Below are 22,262 nucleotides of genomic sequence, written 5' to 3' on the forward strand. Positions count from 1 at the left end.
TCCTACTCTTCAAATTCACTTCATCCACGAAATGATTCTTACGTTTTGAAGTCCATGAGGCTAAAAGAAAGAGGGGTCGCAAAAAAACTGATGATATTGCTTTTTTGAAGTGCTTAGATAGCTTGGATTCCTCTTACTTCGTCTTTGTTCTACGCAAGCCATCGTCAGTTGTTCTTCTCACCTAAATTATGACCTTCAAACTAGATTTGTGGAGTAGGCATCCTTTCCATCGTCAAGCACATAACTACTACTCGAAATTGAACGTGAATCCTAGTATTTTATCAAAATTTTAAGGAAAAAAATGAATGAGTAGAATGGTGGACATGAGACGTGACACGTGGTCCGTTAGGACCAAATCCTCCCTGTAAATGTCAAGGGTGGTGATTTATTATTGATTCCATGATGTCCATATTTTGGAAGCTAAAGTCCAACAAATACATGACTAAGGTGATACAATAATTGATCTTCATTGAAGTCTATACAATATTGTCACATGGACTACAACCATATGAATAAAGGTGTCGTCATCCTTCGATCTTGCATCCATCTTGGATTTCATTGCTCGCTCGCATCAATAACATGTATTAAAAGAGAAGAATGTTGTAAGAATTCAAATTGAAAACTGATGAGCAATTAAAAATATTTATATGAAAATATACAATATATATAATTATTATAACCACACAGTGTGTGGGCAGGAAGGCGGCGTGCTTCCTTCCCCAAAGCGCTATAATTCGAGGGAACCGGCCCTTCTTTGGGTGCCAAGATAACGCCCGAAATATAAACGTTGAGAATATTAGCGTCGAGATAAGTCTCGCAAATGGATACGATACTAGCATATTACCTGAATGTCAATAGTCATAATCGTAGTCGAATGTCGACAAAATCACTATGGGCAACTTGCTAGGAAAAATTCAAATTCTCATCCGCTTTCGGTGATTTGTTTGTATCTCAGAGACAATATCCCAAAAACTTGCCAATGTGAGTCTCAGAGCATTTGCGTTGTGTCCTTGAGCAGGATGATTCCAACATTCTCAAATCATTCAATAGACGGTGGACATCACAAAAAGACAACTATCATTAGAGGAAGTCCGAAGTAGTGCGCCAACGTTACCATTCTATCCACAGTTTTTGTAGCCTATTAGATTTCCTTCCAGTTTTTATAGCCTATTCCTTGATGCTCATTCTCTCGTTTTTTCATACATTTATGACCAGATATAACAAATGGTTTAGTGATGTTCAATTTTCCCTTCAGTACTCACATGAACATTATTAGCACACTGAATAAAAGACCATCAATACACACTCTCCTCTTGCACATACCTTTTTTATACGCATCGACAAGGTTAAGGAAAGCTTGAATCCTAAGCACCAAGTCTTACACAAGCTCCTCTCTCACATAACCCTCCCTCATACCCTCCTCTACCTCCCCTTGTTGCTAAAAGAAAAATACTTCCCAATCCGCCACGCATCTTGTGATTAACGCTTCATAAAAAATCTCCAAGCAGAGAGTAGTCGATCCTGCAACTTCGTTAAATCCCAACTAGGGTGGCTTAGAAGTGGCCACATGATCTGTGGATAGTTCTCGTACCAAATCTTAAGCCAAATGAGCAAAACTGTGCACTAAGCCTCCACCAGATCCTAAGCCAAACAAGCGAAATTGTGCACTACGCTTCCCGAATGATACTACATCCATGCACCATACTAACGACACACAAGTTAAATTGCTTTCTTATGGAGACTATCTTCTTACTTTTTTGCCACGCTCTACACTATTTCGCCATACATAGTGCCAGGATACGATTTATGAAACAATGGTGTAGGCTGTGTGGCTTCAAGTGAATTGTAAAAACGAATAGGCCCCATAGGCCCCCAACGGGAAAAACCTCTCTATTAATTAATTTGTATGTGTGTAGGGGGGCACAAAGAATTAAGCCAAGGCATTTCGAAGTATTAAATCGACTTAACATAAGGCGAGATTAATGCAATTCTAGAAGTTTCGTTCTAGAACTTTCGTTCAAGCTGCTAGCGCACGAGGGACGGATCCGCCTGGAGGAGTGGAGAGGGGGGAAGAGTGGGAGAGGGAGCGGAGTGACGAAGAGAGGCAAGGGAGAGAAAGAGGGGAGGAAGGGGGGACTCAAGGAGAGCAAACAGAGCATAGAGAGAGAGGGGACGAAGGGGGTTGAGGGAGAGGCAAGGGAGGATGCAGAGAGGGGGAGGGAGCAGAGGAGAGGAGAGAAGGAAAGGTGAGAGGCGGCAAAAGGCGGAAGGAAGCAAGAGGCGACCGTACTCGAGCTCCGTAGCTCTGAGCCTGAAATCCTCCCCCATGTTTTTGTTGTTTTAAGAGCCGATCTTGTTGACCACACATCTCATGGAGAACCCTTTTACCTGCCTTATGTATTCGGGCCACCTCAAGTGTGGACTCCCTCCTCCGTAAACTAACCAAAGAATGGAGAAGATATCAGGACCCTGACGGATCAATACCGAATGCCCACCACGTGGAATCCTCCTAGTGTGCCATGTGTCCTTGCATGGACCCTTCCGTAATGCCGCCTCAAATGCCACCCTAATCCTAGGACTGCCCCCTAAACCTAGCCTTTTATTCCACCCTTACAAGCATTGTCTAGCCCTATGGTTTCCTACCTCACCATAACCGAGCCGCAAAGCTCCAATCCTCCAATTTAAGCCTTTTTCTAGATGTCTATATGAATGATATGTTCAACAAAGATTTCAAAAGATTTGTTACTTTTGGTTCCCTTACAATGAGATTAAAAACATGATTCAAAGTAATATGCAGGAAGAACATTTACCATGCCTTCCCTTTTCAAAGAAAAACAACTTTTGTAGTTTATATGAGAGGAATATTCAAGGCTTTGGAAGCCTACCAAAAAAAAAGAATTAGTTATCCCAATGAGAACTAGAACAATCAAGAATATTTGGAATGATGTGGGGTGGTTTGTATCGGGGAGGAGATTATGTGTGAAGAAAAGAAGGTTTACGCACCCTTCTCTAGAAAGAAGCAACTATATTTAGCACAAAAACATGCCAAGTCCATACAATCTACCTATGATGTCGTTCCTCTTACAAGCTTTCAGAAAATTCTAGTGAAGGTAGCTCATAGTGTTTCCCTCATTTTCTGTTTCGTATATTCGGTTGAGATGTCTCCATTTTTTTCACAACACCTATGCATATTTCAAGGAATTACAAATTAATTTGTTAAAGCAATGGGACATGCATCCTTCCAAGCACTCAACAAGCCATTCAACCTAACTAGCTGCAGAAATCTTGCAAGAGCAAGATTCAATTAAGTTCTTGCTCAAATGTGTCTTCACAATATTTCTTTCCTACAGAAGATGTGATGGAGTGTGCATTAAGAGTTTCCAATCACATGGCAAGATCATCTACTAAGGAGAACTTGTATTTTCCTTGTGGCCCTATGCATGAAGCCAAACACGAAGAAAAAATTCCAAGGAGGAGTTTGTGACAATGTGTATGAACCTATGCTTTGTCCCTATTATGTGACCCTCATATTGATACCAAAATCAATCATTTAGTTATATTAGCACATGCATACTCAATCAAACTCTCTTTTGAAACTAAAAGAAAAATGGGCTATTCGGCTCCCTGCTTTTTGTTTTCAGCTTATGTTCAATCGTTCTAAACATACCTAAGGCCGATACACTTCATCAACAAGGTGACAAACACCAAATTAACACTTATCTGCAGGAGTTCATGCAACAGTCAGGCCTACTGTCCTCTAGAGTAATGCATAAGAGACGCTTCTTCAACCATCTAGAGGAGTATGAAAATTCTCTGAATTCTTAGTAAACCACAACATAATGCACTCCTTGGTTTACAAGAAAGTTTCACACCAGTCCCCCGCCGTAGTACAATGTGAAACAGTTTCACACCCGTTGTCCCCCTTAGTTCCAAATATCAGCCACATGCCAGGCTGAAATAATAAAAGAAGTAAATCCACCAAATTTTTAAGTTCAACAGACACACATTGACCTGTATATTTTCCTCGATGATCAAACCTAGCATTTGTACCTAGTCTCTCCCTCAACGACAAGGAATGATATTTCAAGTATTACTAGCATGTTCAATTTTCAATTAATGCCATTCAACTCTTGATTCTGGAACATGGGTTGGAAAAAACCCTCCTCTTCTTCATTCAAAAAACAAATGTATGGATACATATGGAGAGTCGATTCAGATCTTAGAAAAGCAGGTGACCAAGCAAAAATACAACAGGCATGAGTTCCACAGAATTCCAAATCCACCTACGAGTCCAGGGTCCATCCAGGATATGATGACATGACAAATCACCCACAAACCATACACCGAGAGCTAAAGACAAAAAGGGAACACTCAAAAACTTGCCAGATAAACCATGCTTCTAATGAGCATTCTTATTCAACTATTGATACATGAGATATTGCGACTTGGAGACAGCTCAATTTTGTCGCCCAAATCAAGTTATAATGTCCTCATCATCAAGTTCCTTGGCCTTCAAAGCATTCTTTGCCCGGAGTAAGAGAGTCGTCTTCCACTGATCCTGTAGAGAATAGCACATTACAAGTCAGTTGAGCAGCCAAAGCAGGTTGTCAAAACCAGAGTCTGCATTAGTAATGTGCAAAACCATGGTACATTGAAATTCGTTTTCACAAGTAATTCAAAACCCTTCACCCATAAATTTGAATGAAACAGCTATATTGCCAAAGAATCAGTATTTCATTTAGAAGATGCAGGTAGGACGGGTCTAAAAAAGATGCAGGTAGGACTAGAATATATCTAATCGTACAAATTCAATTTTTTGTTATTTCATTTAGAAGGATGTACATTCATAGCTGTTCCAGAGTGGAACAGCTACTATTCATAAACTAGAAGCAGTATTAAAACACTTCTAACTGGGCCAGAAAAAGCTCTCCAAGCAAATGCACATCTTGGAGAGAGATAAACGGAAGAAACAATAAACATCCAGTAAAGAATGCTCGTACAGTCGAATGTTAGGAGCATGATATTGAGTGCCACGTGTCACTATGGGAATGGGACTTATCCCATATGCACTTGATGCAAGTGTGTGAGTGTGTAGCCTCTAAGGCTTGTACTTCACTTCTCTCATTTAGTGATGATGAATGAATGAAAGTCTTCTACATTTGTGTACCACTTCTTTACTCCCTAGCCTATCTTTCTCTCTCACTCACACCATGTTTCTAACATGGTATCAGAGCAGGTCAATCCTGCCATAGCTGCCCTGCCACGTCATCATCTCTGCCGTAACGCTAACCCTAATTCTGCTCAAGCTCCTCCCTCGTGCAGCCGTCTCAGTTTTCCCTCATTCCACCTCCTCCTTTCAGCCTTCTCTACCCGTCTAGGTCTTCTGCCATAGTCTGCCACCACCATTCAGATCTCTTGGAGCTGTCCTTGCGTGCTCTACCTCCCTTGATGGCCTCCTAGGTTGCTGGTCGGCGCACTGTTCAAGGCACGCCTGCACGTGTGGACCTTTGAAGATATTTTGGAGCTTTTTTCATCACCAATTTTAAGGTTTGCAGGCCAGTGCAGCAGAAACCGACCACCTGTACACATTAGTTCAGAATTTCGAGGCTTTTTGGAGGCTTTTCCGACCTACTAGAGGCTGCTGTTCGCATCTCTGAGCTGTTTTGGTGCTACTGCAGCACAACCGCCTCCACTAGAGTCATCTCCGAGCAGCTTCTTTGTTCTTTGCGGTATTGCGGTAGAAGGGGCGATCGGTCTACTCTTTGCGTGTTGGGTCTCACACTCTTTGCTCTGAAGGGGGGTGTTGGAGATATCATAGCCAAAGAGTGTGTTGATGTGATGTGATGTGTTGGTGTGTAGTACTAGTTCTTGTGTGAGTCATGTGTGAGTGCCACGTGTCACTATGGACTTATCCCATTGCACTTGGTGCAATGTGTGAGTGTGTAGCCTATAAGGCTTGTACTTCACGTCTCATTTAGTGACTATGAACTACATTTGTGTACCGCTTCTTCACTCCCTAGCCTATCTCTCTCTCTCACTCACACCATGTTTCTAACACCAAGCGATGCAAAAAATATGCCTTTTTAAGCTGAATATGGACTACAAGGGAAGCAAACACGTGACTCCAATGTATGCTCTCCAAACGTAGGGTTTTGCCACAATCTAGATGTCAATCTGACCAATGGAAATACACCAAAAGCTGCTCCCAATCATGAATGAGGCGCATAGAAAAGGGACACTCTGGATTACGACAATGCAAGTGGCCAAAAATAACATCAAAGATAGCGGAAATCCAATGGCCAAAAGCATCAATACGGAGAGAATCAACCATATAGGAAAGCATAAGACCCCAGGGTTGCTAGGATTCATGATACTCTAAAAAGGAGAGCCTTAAGAGCTCACATGTAAGTGTGATATTGAGAATGTAAGGGCACTAAGAGGGCAACCTTGACGAACAAAATGGCCCAAGGCCCAAGAAAAAGAGAGGGCATCAGATACAATAAAATCTCATCTAACAGTATCAAATGTTTTTTCAATATTGGCCTACATAATCAAAACATCCACTTGGCATGTTCAATGCTTGCATAAGCATTTGCAATATTGTCCATGATTTGCCTACGAGCATTGCTAAGCTTCTTGCTTAGTGGTGTCCCCTTGTCACGGGGATGTGAATTTATGAACCGTGACTAGCTTTGGCTTAGGGGACTAGCCCAAGGGAAGCGACAATACCCAGAAGTCCCTAGGAATGGGTTCAATTCCTAGGTGCACACACTAGGCCTAAAATGTTAGGGGCAAGGCAAGGTTTAAAGGGGTAAAGTTGGGCCAAGGAAAACCAATGTTGTCATTGGTTTTAGGGGTTAGAACTTTATTGTGGGGGCAAACCAATGTTGTCATTGGTTACAAGGGTTAGGGGCATTAATGAAGGGGGCAAGCCATGTGGCAAACCCCCATGCACCCACCAACCACCCCCCTTACCCTTTGGATGGGATTTTTGACATTTTGGAAAAAAGGGCCACGCGATCTCTGGAGTCTTTTGCTCTTGGCATGATTTTCGAGGCTGCTCCCTTGCACACATTTTTTGGCACGCATCCCAAGGCGCCTTGATCATTTCTTGTACGGAGTCCTATGCACGTTGCACGAGGCATTCCCGCAAGCTGTACGGCTACTGCACGTTCCTCAAGGTCGCCATACGGCTATATGGACCTACTGTTGGTGATTTGAAGCAGCCATACTACTGTACGGGCTGCTGGTGGGGGCTTCACGCTGTTGTACGGTCTTTTGCTTTTGTATGGACGATTCTGTTGGCTGTACAGCTGTCTTTTGCTGCTGGCATGCATCCCGAGATATCTTCAATGCTGTTGTGTGTTGTGCTCAGCTCCTCTCTCCTACCCGTGATCATCCTGCTCTCTCTTTCTCTCTCTTCCTTCCCCTCTCCAAGCTGCCAATTCCTCCTGCTGCCTCTTGCTTGCCCGATCTACTGCCCCTGGAGCACCTTCTGGACTGGATTGGAGCTGAACTAGAACCATTTGGAGCTGGATTTAAGTCATTTGAAGCTGGTTTGAGTTCTCTTGTCACTATCCCTTTCACTTTGATTGCATGTGGTCATTTTGGAAGCTTGTTGTTGCTCTCTGCTGTTGGAAGTCCCCTCTTGGCCATTCAGGTACCCAGTACATGGGGTGTAACCAGATGGGTGTCAGAGGGGCAGTGTGTGGATTTTCTTCCTGTATTGAGGTCACTTGTTCAGTTTGAGATCTATGTTGATGCATTGTCACCCTAAGAGGCTGGTCAGTGGATTGTGGGACTGCCGGACCCTTAGAGCAAGTTGGATGTCTTGTGGAATGCTTGGACAGCTTTATAGTTGGCCATAGACAATGGTGAATGCCTTAGCCTTGCCATGGCACTTGGGTACTAGTGTGTGCACTAGGATTGAGTGCAAGTTGTAGCCAATGTTTGGCCTTGACAGAGGAATAGCTTGAAGAAACACAGTACAAGGGAGAGCCCTTGTTGTATGAACAACTTCCATTCCTAAAGAAATAAATAAGTACCAGAAGGGGCGCCAAGCGTTTGGGGCCAGTGTGGTGTCTTGTATTTGGTTTCAATTGAGCAGGGGCACTCTAGCCTCCTTCCAATTATTTCTCAAGTTGTTCTAAGTGGTATTGTTAAAAAAATTAAGTGGCTGGAAATGATGCAATATGGTTGTGAATAATGAATATGCTAAGATAATTATGGTCTACTACCCTTCAGGAAATTGAAGGCCAATTACACCCCCCCCCCCCCTCCCCTTTTTTCTTTCCTTAGTTTTCCCTTTGCTCGGCCCTACTTGTTGTTAGAGGTCAACATCTCCTGATGTCACCTAGAGAGAAAGGGCCTTGCATGTGGGTGTGCCCGCCCAGTGAGTGAGAGTAGCGTAAAGAGTGAGGGCATGTGTTGTGGGTGTGCCCGCCCCCCACGAGGGTCATCTAGGGTAGCGGCAGCCTGATCAGTGCTGAGGAAAGGCTCCCTCTTAGGGCTCTCCTTGAGCCCCTTCTAGGGCTGTGTGGAGGCACCTAGGGAGTCCGCTCCCTAATGTGCAGGTCGGCTGGAGGGCAGAGGGCACAGCCCCTGCATATAGGGCTGTGTGAAGCCCTGTTGGTGGGTCGGCCCATTTTTGCCAGGTCGGTCCTGCTTGGAGGAGGGGCCCAGCCCTGATATAGGGCCCTGAGGAACCCCATTTGTAGGGCTGTAGGGTCGGCCACCTAGGGATGTGGGTCGGCCCACCTAGGCAGATTGCGTGTTTCTCTCCACTCTGTTTTTGGGGTTTTTTGTGGAGGTTTTAGAATGGAGCTACCTCTGCTGTAATGTTCGTACTTTGGTATTGTGTCATTGTGAATGGAATATATTACTGCTTTGCTGTAAAAAGAGTGATGGAAGCAGCCTTAAAATGTACACAAGGTGGTTATAGGAGGGAGGAATGGAGGCTGTATAAGATTACAGCTTTGTTAGTCCAAAATCAGGCAGATCACTCCACATTGAATTTGGTCATAACAATTACAGCAATGTTTCACACATGTAGAAGACTAGACTTGTATATGGACTTCTACCAATGGCAAGCACTTCAGATATGTGCCTGCCTTTCATGGAGGGCAAGTACATTGGGATCGATTTCCAAAGGACTATACTAAACCCCTGCTAGAATTGGTCCATTCTGACATCTGCAAAATGACCACATCTAATGAAAGCCAGAATTTCTGAAGAGACAAACATGAATCAGCCCATAATTTTCTCTTGGAGAAGAGAGTGCATATACTTTGCATGGCCATGTACGCGCTGAGACAAGCTGCGATAGCCTGGCACCAGAGGATCAACGACTAATTCTGAGGATTGGCATCACTCGGTCTCTGTCAAATACCCTTCTGTCTCAATTTAGAGGGGCGCTAGAGGATGGTTGACATTTTAATTGTCGATAACTCAATCATCATCAGTGATCACCCTTAGGCGAGTGATTGGACTGGTGTCATGAGTGTACTCAGGTATCTCAAACGTAGACGCACGTATGGATCATTTATCAAACATATACTACCCTTCGCGGATATTGTGGTTCAGAGTGGACTAGAGATTGGGATTCCAAATGATCTACTGCTGGTGTCAAGAGCTCAGCAAGAAGCAATCGATGGTCGCTCTTTCTTCATAGAGTAGGGAGCGACATGTACAGCAGCCTGTGAGTCTATCTAGCTTACATGGTCTCAGGAGGACATGGACACCATTCAGGAGGAAAACTTGCATGGCCACTACATGTGACTGCCTTCCATGCTTGTGCTACAAATGATCAGGATACAGTACCCCTGCACTCTCCAGGAATAGAAATGATCAGAATACAAATGGTAAAGGATGCAATCCCCGTGCACTCTCAAGGAAAATTTTATAATAGGAGATTCAAAACATTATCCATCGTAAATATAATGAAAATGCTCTCGCCTAATGTACTTATTGGCTACTTTCCAGTTACTGCTTGAAGCATTGAAAATCCCCCAATATTGTGCAACTAAAGTCAAGGGAGAATAAAGTATTCCTCAAAATACAAACAAAGAAGGGTCAAATATAAATGAATTAAAACTTATCCATGATTGCATAGGAAAACATTAGCAGATAAAAAGCCACATACCAGGCGGGTCATGCTGTCAAACTCCTTGACTGCATCCGTGAACCTAGCAACATCTGCATCTTCAATTGAAGCTGACAAATCCTGAATAGTTTGTAGCCAACTATGTAATTAGTATCTAACCAAGCTTTTGTAATTTGACAAGCGGATATATCCATCACTCCATCCTCTGATTGCTATCAAATACTAATCCAACTTAGTTGAATATAGCTTCTAAAGAGTGAGTGAAAAAATTATACTGTTCAAATGGTACATCAACACAACAGCACAAGTTAGAAAAGCTTGCTAATTAACTGTAGAACAGAAATATTGAAGAACACCGCCATCACCTTCTGTGTCAGAAAACCAGCGCACATAGTATATAAAGCCAGACTTTGGCAAACAATTTAAAAAAGCATCCCAGAACTTACCATTAAAAGTTTGCATTCCCGACTGTTAGAAAAAGCAGGGTCCATGTCCTGTTTTACCAAACAAAGCCAAATCCAAGAAAATCCGTATGAAGCTTTTGAAATTACATTACCAATCAAGCACACATACACTGGCACAAGAAACGAAGGCATGCTGCTCTACCTGGTATTTCTCCACGGCATTGCTTATCGTAACAGCATCACATTCACAGAGATGACAAAGGCCAGCATTCAATAAGTAGCCCTTTACACTGTATCTCAAGAGGTTGTTGTCCATTGATTGGCGAGCTACAGATTCAAATATTTCTATGGCCTTTGGATACCTGCATACGAGAATGGAAGAATATGGCTTGCTTAGTAGCACAGCTCAATAATGTCTCACCAAGCCAAAAAAGAAATCAGATGGAATGGTAGCTTGCAACCCACTGTTCAAGTTGAGCTGCAAACTGGGCAACCTTTAGCCTGCATTGATTCCCCTGGCTGGTGGCCTCCTCACCCTGATAGAGTTCTGCAGCTCTGTCAAAATACTCCATAGCCTCAGCTAGTTCTTCTTCCTTTTCATATATTTCTGCTATCTCCTGCATTGAACGTAGGCACAAATCATTCAGTAAATAGTGACAATGCACAAATGGAGAGGCTAGCAACAGCAGATAGCTCTCATATAATGTACCTAGCCATCTGCCATTGATATACCCTGCTTGCATGTTGCAGCACTAGAATGGATATAGAAATATGCCACGCAAAAAATGTGTTCACAATTGAAACAACGCAAAAGAAATATATACCTTTGTAAGACTAGAATAAGTCCAATCATACAAATTTAAATCTTTTGTTGTTCTAAAGATCAAAAATCTACACAGAAAATAAGAGAAGAAAAAAGAGGTAAACAAAAACTTTTATGAAAAACAAAAGGAAGACATACTTAGCAAGCAAAGCAACACTTATGTCGTCATCAGTGCCCAAGCATAAGCAGCTATACTGGGTTTCTAAAGACCCGCGGAGTCTCTTGGGCAAAAGAAAGTATATATATCTTCATAAGACTAGAATATATTCAATCTCACAAATTAAAATTAAGGAAAAACAAACCAACCAACAATGAGAGAGAGAGAGAGAGAGAGAGAGAGAGAGAGAGAGAGAGGGGGGGGGGCTATCTCAAATTACATACATATTAAAACAAAAGAAAACCCGATGGAAACACACATGCCACATGGAACATGAGGTCTTGAAAAAAGGGCAAGGGGAATCAGAAAAGGAAGGGGTGGGGGGTGGGGGGGGACATATATAGAAGCAGAACACCACCTAGGTCCAGATGACAATCCAAAAATGGTGAATCAGAAATTGCACAACCACCCATACTGACAATCCAAGGTGAGGGCAACACAAAAAATATGGCACTGAGGCAGATCTTTGAGACACAAAAGATCTAACACAATAAATCCAATATCTTTAACACATTCAGTAGACCTAATTTGAGGAGACCCATTGATGCCTAATAATTGTTGAGCTCCTCTATGGTTACTTCTGATAACCACATATTTAGGCTTCAGATAACCACATATTTAAGCTTCACATATGCAGCTTCACTTGCAAGCGATACTTGATGAATTATTGAATGCCTCATGCTCACTCGTGCTGATGTCATCAATGCCAATGCATAATAACAGAGCACAGCACGTGCCTCTAAAGGCTGATAGTACAAGTATACAATACAATCTTAAAAGCATACCAAGGTAGTTGACAAAGTGCAAGTTGCCTGCCCATGCCGAATCTTTGCAAAGAGTGACAAAACATGCCTTTAGCAACCTCATTGTTGCCTTCTTTACAATCCATTTTCCAGCTGACAGAAAAGCTATCTTCCAAAGATCATGACTCCTTCCACTCATCCTTGAAAACCATAATCTATGTTTTTAAGCTTTAAACCAATTTAATCCAATGCGTGATTTCCCATTGAGGACTTGCTTGGTCATGTTGTACATGGGAAACAGGATGGATAAAACTCCTCAAGAAAGTCCCAGGTTGTCCTCTGTGGTTTTAGGCTGGCCACCCAAGGATGCCACGTGGCAACATTAGGCCACCCTACTAAAAGTTCTTATTTACAAAGCAACTAAGTAAATTGGCCTTTGTTACAATCAACCCTGTCCAAAAGACATTTGTCCTCAAATTTGCGACGGTGGTGTAACAAGGAATTACAACAATAAAATGAAACTGAAACTCTTATCCAGCTACTTGAACAAGTCCATCTGAACACTTTGTAGAAACCAGTGATGAGCCATCTGAAATCTCCAATGTCTTTGGATCTGTATCTGCTTGATCATCATGAATCTTAGATCTTTTTCTTGGATGTGTCAAAGCACCACCTCCATTTTGTTTATGTACCAGCAGATGTGCTGGATGGAATTCTTGACAATAAAGGTACATGAACAGTTGCATGGATAGTACCAATGCCTGTTTTAACCATGAGTTCTCTTGCCACCCTGCCTCAACACCAACAATAAATGATGGTGAAGAACCAGGCAATTCTGAGAGCTCAGCACTTGAAGACTGAAAAACACAAGAGGAAGCCAACCGGAATACAGAAGAGTTCCCTAATGCTGCATACACATTCCCTGCAGTGACATGAGCATCACATATGCTTCCATAGCTGCATCATGAACACATCCACATTCACTGTCCTCCACATTCTGCCACGATGTTGCAATGGTTGGCACAGCACCAGCATTTAGAGCATCTAAAAAGGCCTGCTGATTTTTCAACTTAGAAGTAGTAACAAAAACCTTGTCTTTCCTGTGACTCACTTCTGGAAAATCTTCCACATCTAAATTTTCAAAGATTCACTTTCTAGTCCTAAGTATCCCTCATTTCTGATAGTAATCCTGTTTAAGTCACATTTTCCTGCTTCTTCCCAACAAACACACTTCTAGCATCATTAGAATCCTTCTTAGCAGGAGAATGAGGCACATGCTTAATGCCTTTACCCAATAGATAGGTCTGAGTACTAGTAGTGTCTTATTGAGGACAGCCAGTGTAGATCCTTGTTCCTTCAGTCTCCTGTCTCGACAAACTATGTGGAGACCTGTCACTAACAAACTGCTAGATACGTGTTTGCAGGTTCTTGTAACTGTTGTATAAAAGCAGCAAAATCCACCATGGAAAGTAGTTCATTCATTATAAGGATCTTCTCAGTAGGATGCAGACATTTCCAGCACCGTCTTTGAAGGCTGTCAAGATTTTATCTTCAGATGCTCCATAAACACAGGGACAAGAGAACACGCAGAATTTATGAGCTTTAGTCATGTTCATGGGACGTCCACTACATGTAAATGATCCTTATTTGTGGGGAAAAATGGTGGAGCTTATGAATGCATGGATGCCACTGAAGAACTTAGGCTTCAAAGGAAAGGAAGAGCCTACTGAGCCTCCTGCACTGATATTTGAGGGAGACATCATTTCCCTGTTGCTATCTTAAACTTGAACTATGTGAAAAGGGTATAATAGTTGTGACAGTTGCACCATTGGAAAACACACTCTGCTCTATACCCCCCAGCACTGCCACCATTGCCAGCAATAAGGATTCAGATCCTGATGGGGGATTCATATCTGAGGGAAGTGATCATAAGCCTTGGAAGTGTCTCTGAGTTTCAAAACAAGGTTTCAACTTGGATTAGATAACCACTGTTGATATGCTCCCAACCTTGAAATGCTTGCACATATGAGGTGCCATCTATAATCCCCTCTTTGCTACTGTGAGGGACATCTTGATGATCAAGGCGGCCTTCTTGGACTCCTTCCATGGAGCCAATGCCCAATGGAGCTGTTCCTTCCACCCTTGTGGTGTCAATCACAGCTTATCCTCAGGAATAGACTCAAGTTCTCCCATAGGCTGCATCCTAGAGTGACCTCCAGGCCTCCTTGCAGGCATGTTTGTGATCCAAACCAATCTAGATTTGAGGACACTGTTTAAGACACTGTCTGATAACTTTAAAAACACTGTCTAAACAGTGAGTTCACAGTCAAAACAGTGTAAAAGCTCTGTCTGCATTCTCCTTGGAAGCACTGCTTGAACACTGTGTAGAGCGCTGTCTAGATGCACTGTTTAGAACTTAGAAACACTGTTTGAACAGTGGATTCTCTGCCAAAACACTATGTAGAGACACTGCTTAAACACTGTAGAATCATGTTTGGAAAGCATTGACTGAGCAGAATGATTGCCAATTGCCAGGGACAGTAGATTCACTGTCCACGTTGCAGGTGTACAGATTGCACAGTTTGCCCAATTGACTGAATTAGGGCTCAATTTACCAACAAATACTCCATTTTAGGCAAGAGCAGGATAGAATAGAGTAGGAATTGCAATTAGAATTGAAAAGCCCCAAATTCCAAGGTCTGTAGGCAGAAAAGGGGCAAATGAACCCTGATAGCAATCAAACATGGTACAGATGTTCCTGGAGCAAAGGCAACTCCCTGGATACAATCAGAACAGAAATCGAGGCCATAAATCTCCAGATCACTGCAAAGATCGATAGCTCCCTGTGTCACTTAAACTGGAGCAGTTCTGGCTCAAATGCTGGAATTTTGTTGCAACTGGTGAGGGCTTATGATCTCCTAAACAGCCTGATTTCAATGATGTAAAAATTATGCGGATCTGAGCAGTTAGGAAATTTGAGGTAACCAGGGGCTGACACGTGTCATCAGGACATTGGAGCATCTAGCCACGACAATTGTTTGCAGAGAGCTAGGCCCAAGGCTCAAGAGTACATGCTCAAAATTTGAGAATGACTCAACAAGATTTCCCCACAAAATCCCATGAAAAGTGCTCTGATACCAATGTAGCTAAACCAGCCTATTGGTCTGCTAATTTAGCCTAATCTCTTACCCAGACCAGCATTAGGTGTAGCATATCGGAATGATTAGACAGAACAGAAAATACATGCAAATCAATAGGGGAATACCTGGAAACCCGAGGTATCCACAGCTTGTGAGGGGCTGCACAAGCCTAGAGCGATGACACACGAAGCTGCCCATGCCCATGGGGATCCAAACTCCATGTGAAAGGTGAGTCTGTAAAGTACCTCAGTATCATGAATGAAACCATCCTCATTCAAGTGGAGGAAATGCTCTATGTATGCCATCCTAGTACCGAAAATACAATGACCTTAACGTATAAGAGCTGATAGAAGAGCCTCTCCTCTATTCGATTGGCCACCCGCTTGCGAGGTATGAGAGCTGCTAGTGGGTGGTGAGGCCGCAGTTTGTGGCCAACATGCAGCCCTAACCATGCCACTTGGCAGCTGTGCATTTAGTGACCCATATGGGCTAGCATACAGCTGTCATATGAGCCACAAGCGAAGGTCACAAGCAAGATGGCCTCTAGGTTGACAAACTAAGCCATTTGGATGACCATAATATGAACCTACATGGGCCACTGTAGGCAGCCATGTATGGCTGCCCCATGGTCTATAACAGTGCCGTTGGATTTTGCAGCAAGGGGAAAATCAGTTCAGCATATTATTCTCTCTTGTGCACATGCTCTCTTGGTCATTATGTTTCATCTAATCTTGGGGACACTACACATTTCTGTATTAGCATACATGCTCGTTGTCAATTACAATAGTTGCAGAAGGCAAATGTAGCTCACTGAGGAGTTACAAAATGATGCAAATTCTGACTGCACAAGACTTGTGAGAGAGAGCAACAAAGGAGGAGATGAAACACAAACAGGGGCAAAGATCAAGGTCCAAGGCTTGTCTAACAAAAGAAGCAAATCAAACAATGTTCCTGCTACCAAGAGAGCAAAAACCTTGGAAAGGCATCTTACGAACTTTATAGGCAACACACTTTAATGATTCGCCTGCTGACAAAGTAAAGGCCGATGACGCTACCTCTACAACCCTATCAAGATTTTAAGATGTATTATGCTCTCACCATACTTGGCCAAAAAGGTGAATAAATCTCCCATAAAGGAGGCCATGGAAGGTGTTGAAGACAAAGAGACATTACAATGAAGGCCATAGAGGAGGCTTCAAAAACCTCATGTCAAAAGTCGATATTTTCGCAACAACTGTGACCAAAACCGATGGTGAAGATGCAACGATCAACTGGGATAATTTTAAACATTTTATCATGTGACACATCAAAGCCGACATGTAGAAGGGGAACTTAGCTCATCTTATATTGCATATCTGTTCCAAAGTTAGTAGAAGAATTTAATAAACCACTTTCATCTGACGGCCAAAGGAGTGAGACCCAAAAACACCAAGACCATGTGAAGCCTTTATATTTGGCAAAACAAAAGTTTCCCAAGGAAGCCTGACAAACATTGGAGATTGATCACATTGACAAAAGGGAACATGCACCAAGTCACATGCAGAAGCTGTGAGAAGTGCAGCCGAAATGAACAGAGAAAAGAGAGAGATAGCACGCCTCACACACACACACACTGAGAAGGAGAGAAAGGCACAAGAGAACTGCAAGTGATCTCTGGAGAAAACCCCGCTACAACTGGGGGAAAATCTCAGAAACAACAGGTGCTCGAGAACTCGGAACACACAGCTCAACAACCAAAGGGAAGGGAGCACAAGGGAATGGATGAACTGCTCCACTACCCTGCTCCACAGGTGCAAGACTGGGCTGGCTCTGCTCCTCTGCCAGGCCCTGAATGAACTGATCTGCTGCTCCACAAGATGAATGAAACACCAAGGAGGGGGCCCTATAAATAGCCCCATCCTCTCCCTAGTCAGTCAGCAAGAAGGGGAGCCGAACAGCTGTTCTCCCTGGCCGCGACTCATGTGCAGGGGGACCGACCCCCCTCTACCATCTATAAAGGGCTAACTGGCAGCCCTACTGCACCTCCTAGAGGGCCGACCAGCTGCTGTAGGGGGGGGGGGCCAACTAGCAGGTCAGTCCACTCCCCCTCTGACCCGCCTGTCCTGGCCTGGAAACCGACCCAAGAGGTGGCCATATGGGCACCTCAGCCTGGCCCAATGTAGGCGCAGCCAAGGGGCTGCCAGCGCGACAGAGCCAAGCCCTAAACAGGGCCGTACTGACCCACTCCCCTCCTAGAATTTCCCACAGCCAGCGTAACAGCAAGCAAGCCCTAAAGCGCGCCGTACAAATCAGCCTGGTGGGGCTGGACCCACCACAAGAGCATGGCCCAGGTGTGTATTTATCCCCCCTCCTACTGTGTACTCACAAGGGGCGGGCACACCCACAACGAGGCCCTCTCTCATCTGCCCTACCCTCACACTGGGCGGGCACACCCACAAGCAAGGCCCCCTCTCTCTCAGGTGACATCAGAAGTTGACCTCCAACAGAAGCCGAATCTTCTTCGTCTTCATAATTGATAATCAACAAAGTGTCATCAGGAAGAGTAATTCTCAAGATGGTTTTAAGGCTACCTCAAGCACTGTGGCACAAGAAGACACCTCCTACACTCGCCAAGAAACTGATCTGGCAGAATGAATAGAAGCAAGCCTTTGGACTGGACCTGCCCAGACTAAGCCTCTCTTATGCTCTTAGTGGCATCGCACCCAAAAGAGGCATTCCAAGTCAATCTTTTCCATAGGTGAAAGAGAAACTGCTTACTGACGTATGGTTCAAAAGTTAGAAATTAATTCGTCGCCACTGTACCCTATTTGATGTAAACATTGATTCTGAAAATGCTGTAGGAAATAATGAACAGCAAGCAAGAATTGAAGGCCAAGTCTCAAGAAACCAAGAGGCTATGGGAGGCAATGATGCTCCGAATGAAGGTGCTTTGAAGACTATTTTGGTGATGAAGAAACAGGCCCCTGTCCATCATGAAAGGCTGAAAAACAACCTGCAACCCAACAATCCACGCCAAACAGAGCACCTCCTCATGTAGTTTGCACTCCACACTCCTCTGCATTCTGCCAACGCAAAATGACTGACATGTCATGTATAAATACATCTTGTTACCTATAGCTCATAGTTCCAGACTCTATCTTCAGAAACAAAATAAGCATGATATATTTACTGTTTTGGGGGCATACTTAGATAAATATATGCACACGTAATGCATATATGTTCATGTAATCTGTGTCTTGCTTGCTATTTTGCACTTGCAATGGTATGTAGAATGTGAGTTCCACATTTAATCATGCAGGAAAGAAAGCTGCAACTGTGGGTTGGCGACCAAATATTCAATGTCCATCATTGGAGTTTTGTCCACTCTTATACAGGCAGAAGCCTAAATGCTTCTAGAGAACTCTTACAAACTCTAGATGCAGATGTGGTGAGCATGCAAAGTGACAAGTGTAAAACATGCATGCTTGAACAATCCCTACAACTGAATCATTGAGTTTCTACTAGAGAACTCTAGTATCACACTGGCAGCTTCACACACCCCATAAAAAAACTAGTCTCCTTTTAGTTTGGCTTGTTCTCAATAGCGTTATTAATTCGATCCACTAGCTTTTGATTCAAATCTTTGAAACATGCAGGTACTATTTGGGAGGGGGGTGGACCTTGTAATGCTTCGCGGCCATTGACAATCTTCCAATCTCCAAGAATAATTGGACTGCCAGGTTCAAACACCTCACAGCCGCTGCACATTACAAAATTTTCCATTCTTAGACCAAAAAGCAACCATTTTATGCACTTCAAAAACTTCATAGATAGCAGGGATATTATTAATTAGCAGTCTAGAACCTAAGCCAAAGAACAATAGGAAAGCATGATAAACGTGTTTACTCTTTTACCTTTAGGGTTTGTCTTCTTATAACAGTTTGCGGCATCAACATATGCAGAGCCAGCTTCATGCTTGCTTTCTAGCTGTGCCACATACAAGAAAAATCAATAGTCACCTTTCATGTGCCCAATGATAAAATATTACTGGGTTCACAAATTAATAAAGTTGGGCTATAAGTCTTAAAACTGCATGAGAGTTAAAGCCAATATCAGAACGTATAGACCTATCCACAGCTGAACCTCGGCAAATATATTCAGAATTGTACTTAAGCAAAACCGTGAAAGGATATGTTAACAAAATTAACTGCTTTGAGGCAATCGCTTCATAAAGAAATCCCATTCATCAAGGCCAAGAAAATGCAGCACCCTGAGGTTTTGCCACATTCAGCCAAGATCCGGGTCCTGAAAATATTTTTACCTTTAAATGGCAATCCGCAAGCTTCATATATACACCTGCTGCTTTATCCCCTGGATCAACAAAACAAATATCACGTTGGAATTCGAGTGAGAACCTTCCCTTTGATAGTATAACAAGAAATGTCCGAACAAGGTTCAATCCGATCTGTTATTAAAGAATCGTTCCAATTGCAGCTCAACGATGACATGCGCCCCAGTCTCTGGGACGATTTTCGATTTTGTCTCGGGCCATTTAACGGCCCTGCAGGCTATGGTCGGTGCAATTATGCGCACTCACAAGCCAGACAAACGCATAAAGGACGAGGAGGAATTAAAAGAAAGAAGGCATACAAGATTTGGCAAGTTTATAGCAATTGCCCGCCTTTTCGTAAAGCTCCGCAGCGTCATCGTACTTGCTACCGAAAATACCCCAGCCTTTAAGCTTCTTCTCGGCCTTCTTGTCAAATTCGTCCCCTCTGGCATCTTGATCGCCCATGGAGATGGAGAAGGCGAAGAGTAAACGAAATAAGGAAGGGTTGAATAAGGATGGGATGATATTTGGGAGAGAGGAAGAGGTTGCGAGAGGGCGATGAACTAAGATTTTCGGTTAAGAAAACAGAAATGTCCTGCCTTTGGCTTACTTTTTCCTGAGCAGGAGGAAGAGGACCATAACCTGCAAGTTATTGGCCCCCCTTTCTTTGGTGCCCCCACGCAAACTTGCCCCAAAAGTTAAGTCCTCAAACTCATACGTGTGTGCGCGCGCACACCCATGAGCACACGTGCATGCATGTGTGTGTGTGTGCGCGCGCACGCACACATAAACAAAAGCGTGTGCGTGTGCATGTGTGCGTGTGCATATGTGTATGTATGTGTGTGTGTGCATGTGCACGTGTGGGGAGGGAGCTAGAGGAAGGGAGGTCGGGGGGAACGGGGGTGGGCATGTACATGTGCGTGTGTGTTTGCATGTGTCACGTACTTCTTCTTGTACTCTCGTATGCATCTACATGAATCATACCTGCATGCATGCTCCTACTATATTGTTTTTCTCGGACTTACAACTCACTCACACTTCCTCTCTCGACCATTCCATCTCCCACCCACTTGCACATATGCTTGTCCATCACTCTCACCTCACAATCATATGCACACTCATGCATATCTTCTATGTTTCCAATTTCACCTTACGATAGTACTTAGGGCATAACTCCCTACTTTGTGAGCCTCTCCCTTACCATTTTAGATGGTGCCATTGCAAATAGAAACATGGGCTAGAAAGAAACTCCCCTAAATTAGAAAAATTTCTTGTGATCCCATTTTAGGTGGCACCAAGGCAATAGAAACATGGGCTAAAAGGAAGCTCACTTGAAGACCCCCCATCTTTCTATAGATTTATTTATATGTTTGTCCATTGTGTTTATGTTCTAGACTTGCCTTACAAGCGTGGGGAGATAGTGGGCATCACAAATATCCAACCAAGTGGCACCGAAAACCTCACTAATGGAGTATCTTCCCATGGCATTTTCCATCACCCCATTCATGTCCATAAGTCATCAAAAACATCAAGTCATTAATTGATGACCTATTGGAGTCGGTAGGGCACCCTTGCCTATGCTTCAAAAACACTTTCTTGGGGGTCATCTAGCATTGGAAGGGAAATGATTGTTATCATTGTAATCTTTAGTAAGGTGTGCTCTTGTGACTCATATGCCAAATGTATATCTATGTAGGCTACAAATCGTGCTTCTCTTAGCAAACCATCCCATCCTTAAGAGAACTAAAAAGCGGATATAGTGTACAAAAAGGTTTAGCCTTTAAGGAGGTCAACATCACCAATTGTGACATTAAAAGCCATCAATTCCTTTACTTAGTTTTGGATTTTGCCACTTACAACATCCCTTACGTGTCGAGGTAATCACTGCCCATGTAATCAACTTTTTAGGAGACATATTTGTGACCTTTGTGATTATAATGACATGTAACAATGAAAATGAGGCCCATACTCATAGCTTGTCCAAATTATCTACCACATGAAGATAAATTTTTAGGAATATGTGGTACTACCTCTAATTACCACTTGCACATTCTTCTTAATTTCCTACACTTTTCATCTTTTTTTTTAATTAATTCTTATAGAAGATGCATGAAGTTAAAATTAAGGAATATGTGGTACTACCTCTAATTACCACTTGCACATTCTTCTTAATTTCCTACACATTTCATCTATTTTTTATCAATTCTTTATATGATACTACACCATGGGATTTTTAGGATAAATAATTCCAATTTCTACTTTAGGTTGATAGTCAATCTTTTCACAATGCATTAAATGTTTCCACTAGAAAATATACGCCACAATATAAATTATGTTGAGATAGAATAGCACATGCTAACAAACAAAGATCAATGCCACACACATGTTCACAAATTGAGTTTCCCTCTTATGAGTCCATTCCTAAATCCTTTAGTGACCCTAGTTGTCATTTGATTCCAATGATGGAGGACCAACTTTGGTCTTCTTTTATCAAAAGTACATGCTTTTGTATCTTTAGCACTTTATCTTTATGGAAGATTCCAAGGAGCAATTTCTTGAAAGTGTCTACTTGAAAACTATGACG

At 42.9% G+C, this 22,262-nt stretch overlaps 1 protein-coding gene across 1 annotated transcript; it reads right to left on the reverse strand.

Moving 5' to 3' along the window:
- Positions 1-4,143: 4,143 nt before the first annotated feature.
- Positions 4,144-20,299, reverse strand: ALPHA-SNAP2 (alpha-soluble NSF attachment protein 2). The gene is made up of 9 exons (XM_087377926.1): positions 19,999-20,299; positions 19,670-19,719; positions 19,263-19,335; positions 19,029-19,108; positions 10,972-11,123; positions 10,709-10,868; positions 10,549-10,596; positions 10,142-10,222; positions 4,144-4,558 (listed from the first exon to the last, which is right to left on the reverse strand). The coding sequence occupies exons 1-9, from the start codon at positions 20,141-20,143 to the stop codon at positions 4,475-4,477; spliced, it is 873 nt and encodes a 290-aa protein (XP_087234052.1). The 5' UTR covers positions 20,144-20,299; the 3' UTR covers positions 4,144-4,474.
- Positions 20,300-22,262: the final 1,963 nt, after the last annotated feature.

This window comes from Dipteris shenzhenensis, chromosome 8 (assembly GCF_047967505.1).
Source record: "Dipteris shenzhenensis isolate YYH24624 ecotype China chromosome 8, Dip_SZ_1.0, whole genome shotgun sequence".
Classification (NCBI taxonomy): domain Eukaryota; kingdom Viridiplantae; phylum Streptophyta; class Polypodiopsida; order Gleicheniales; family Dipteridaceae; genus Dipteris; species Dipteris shenzhenensis.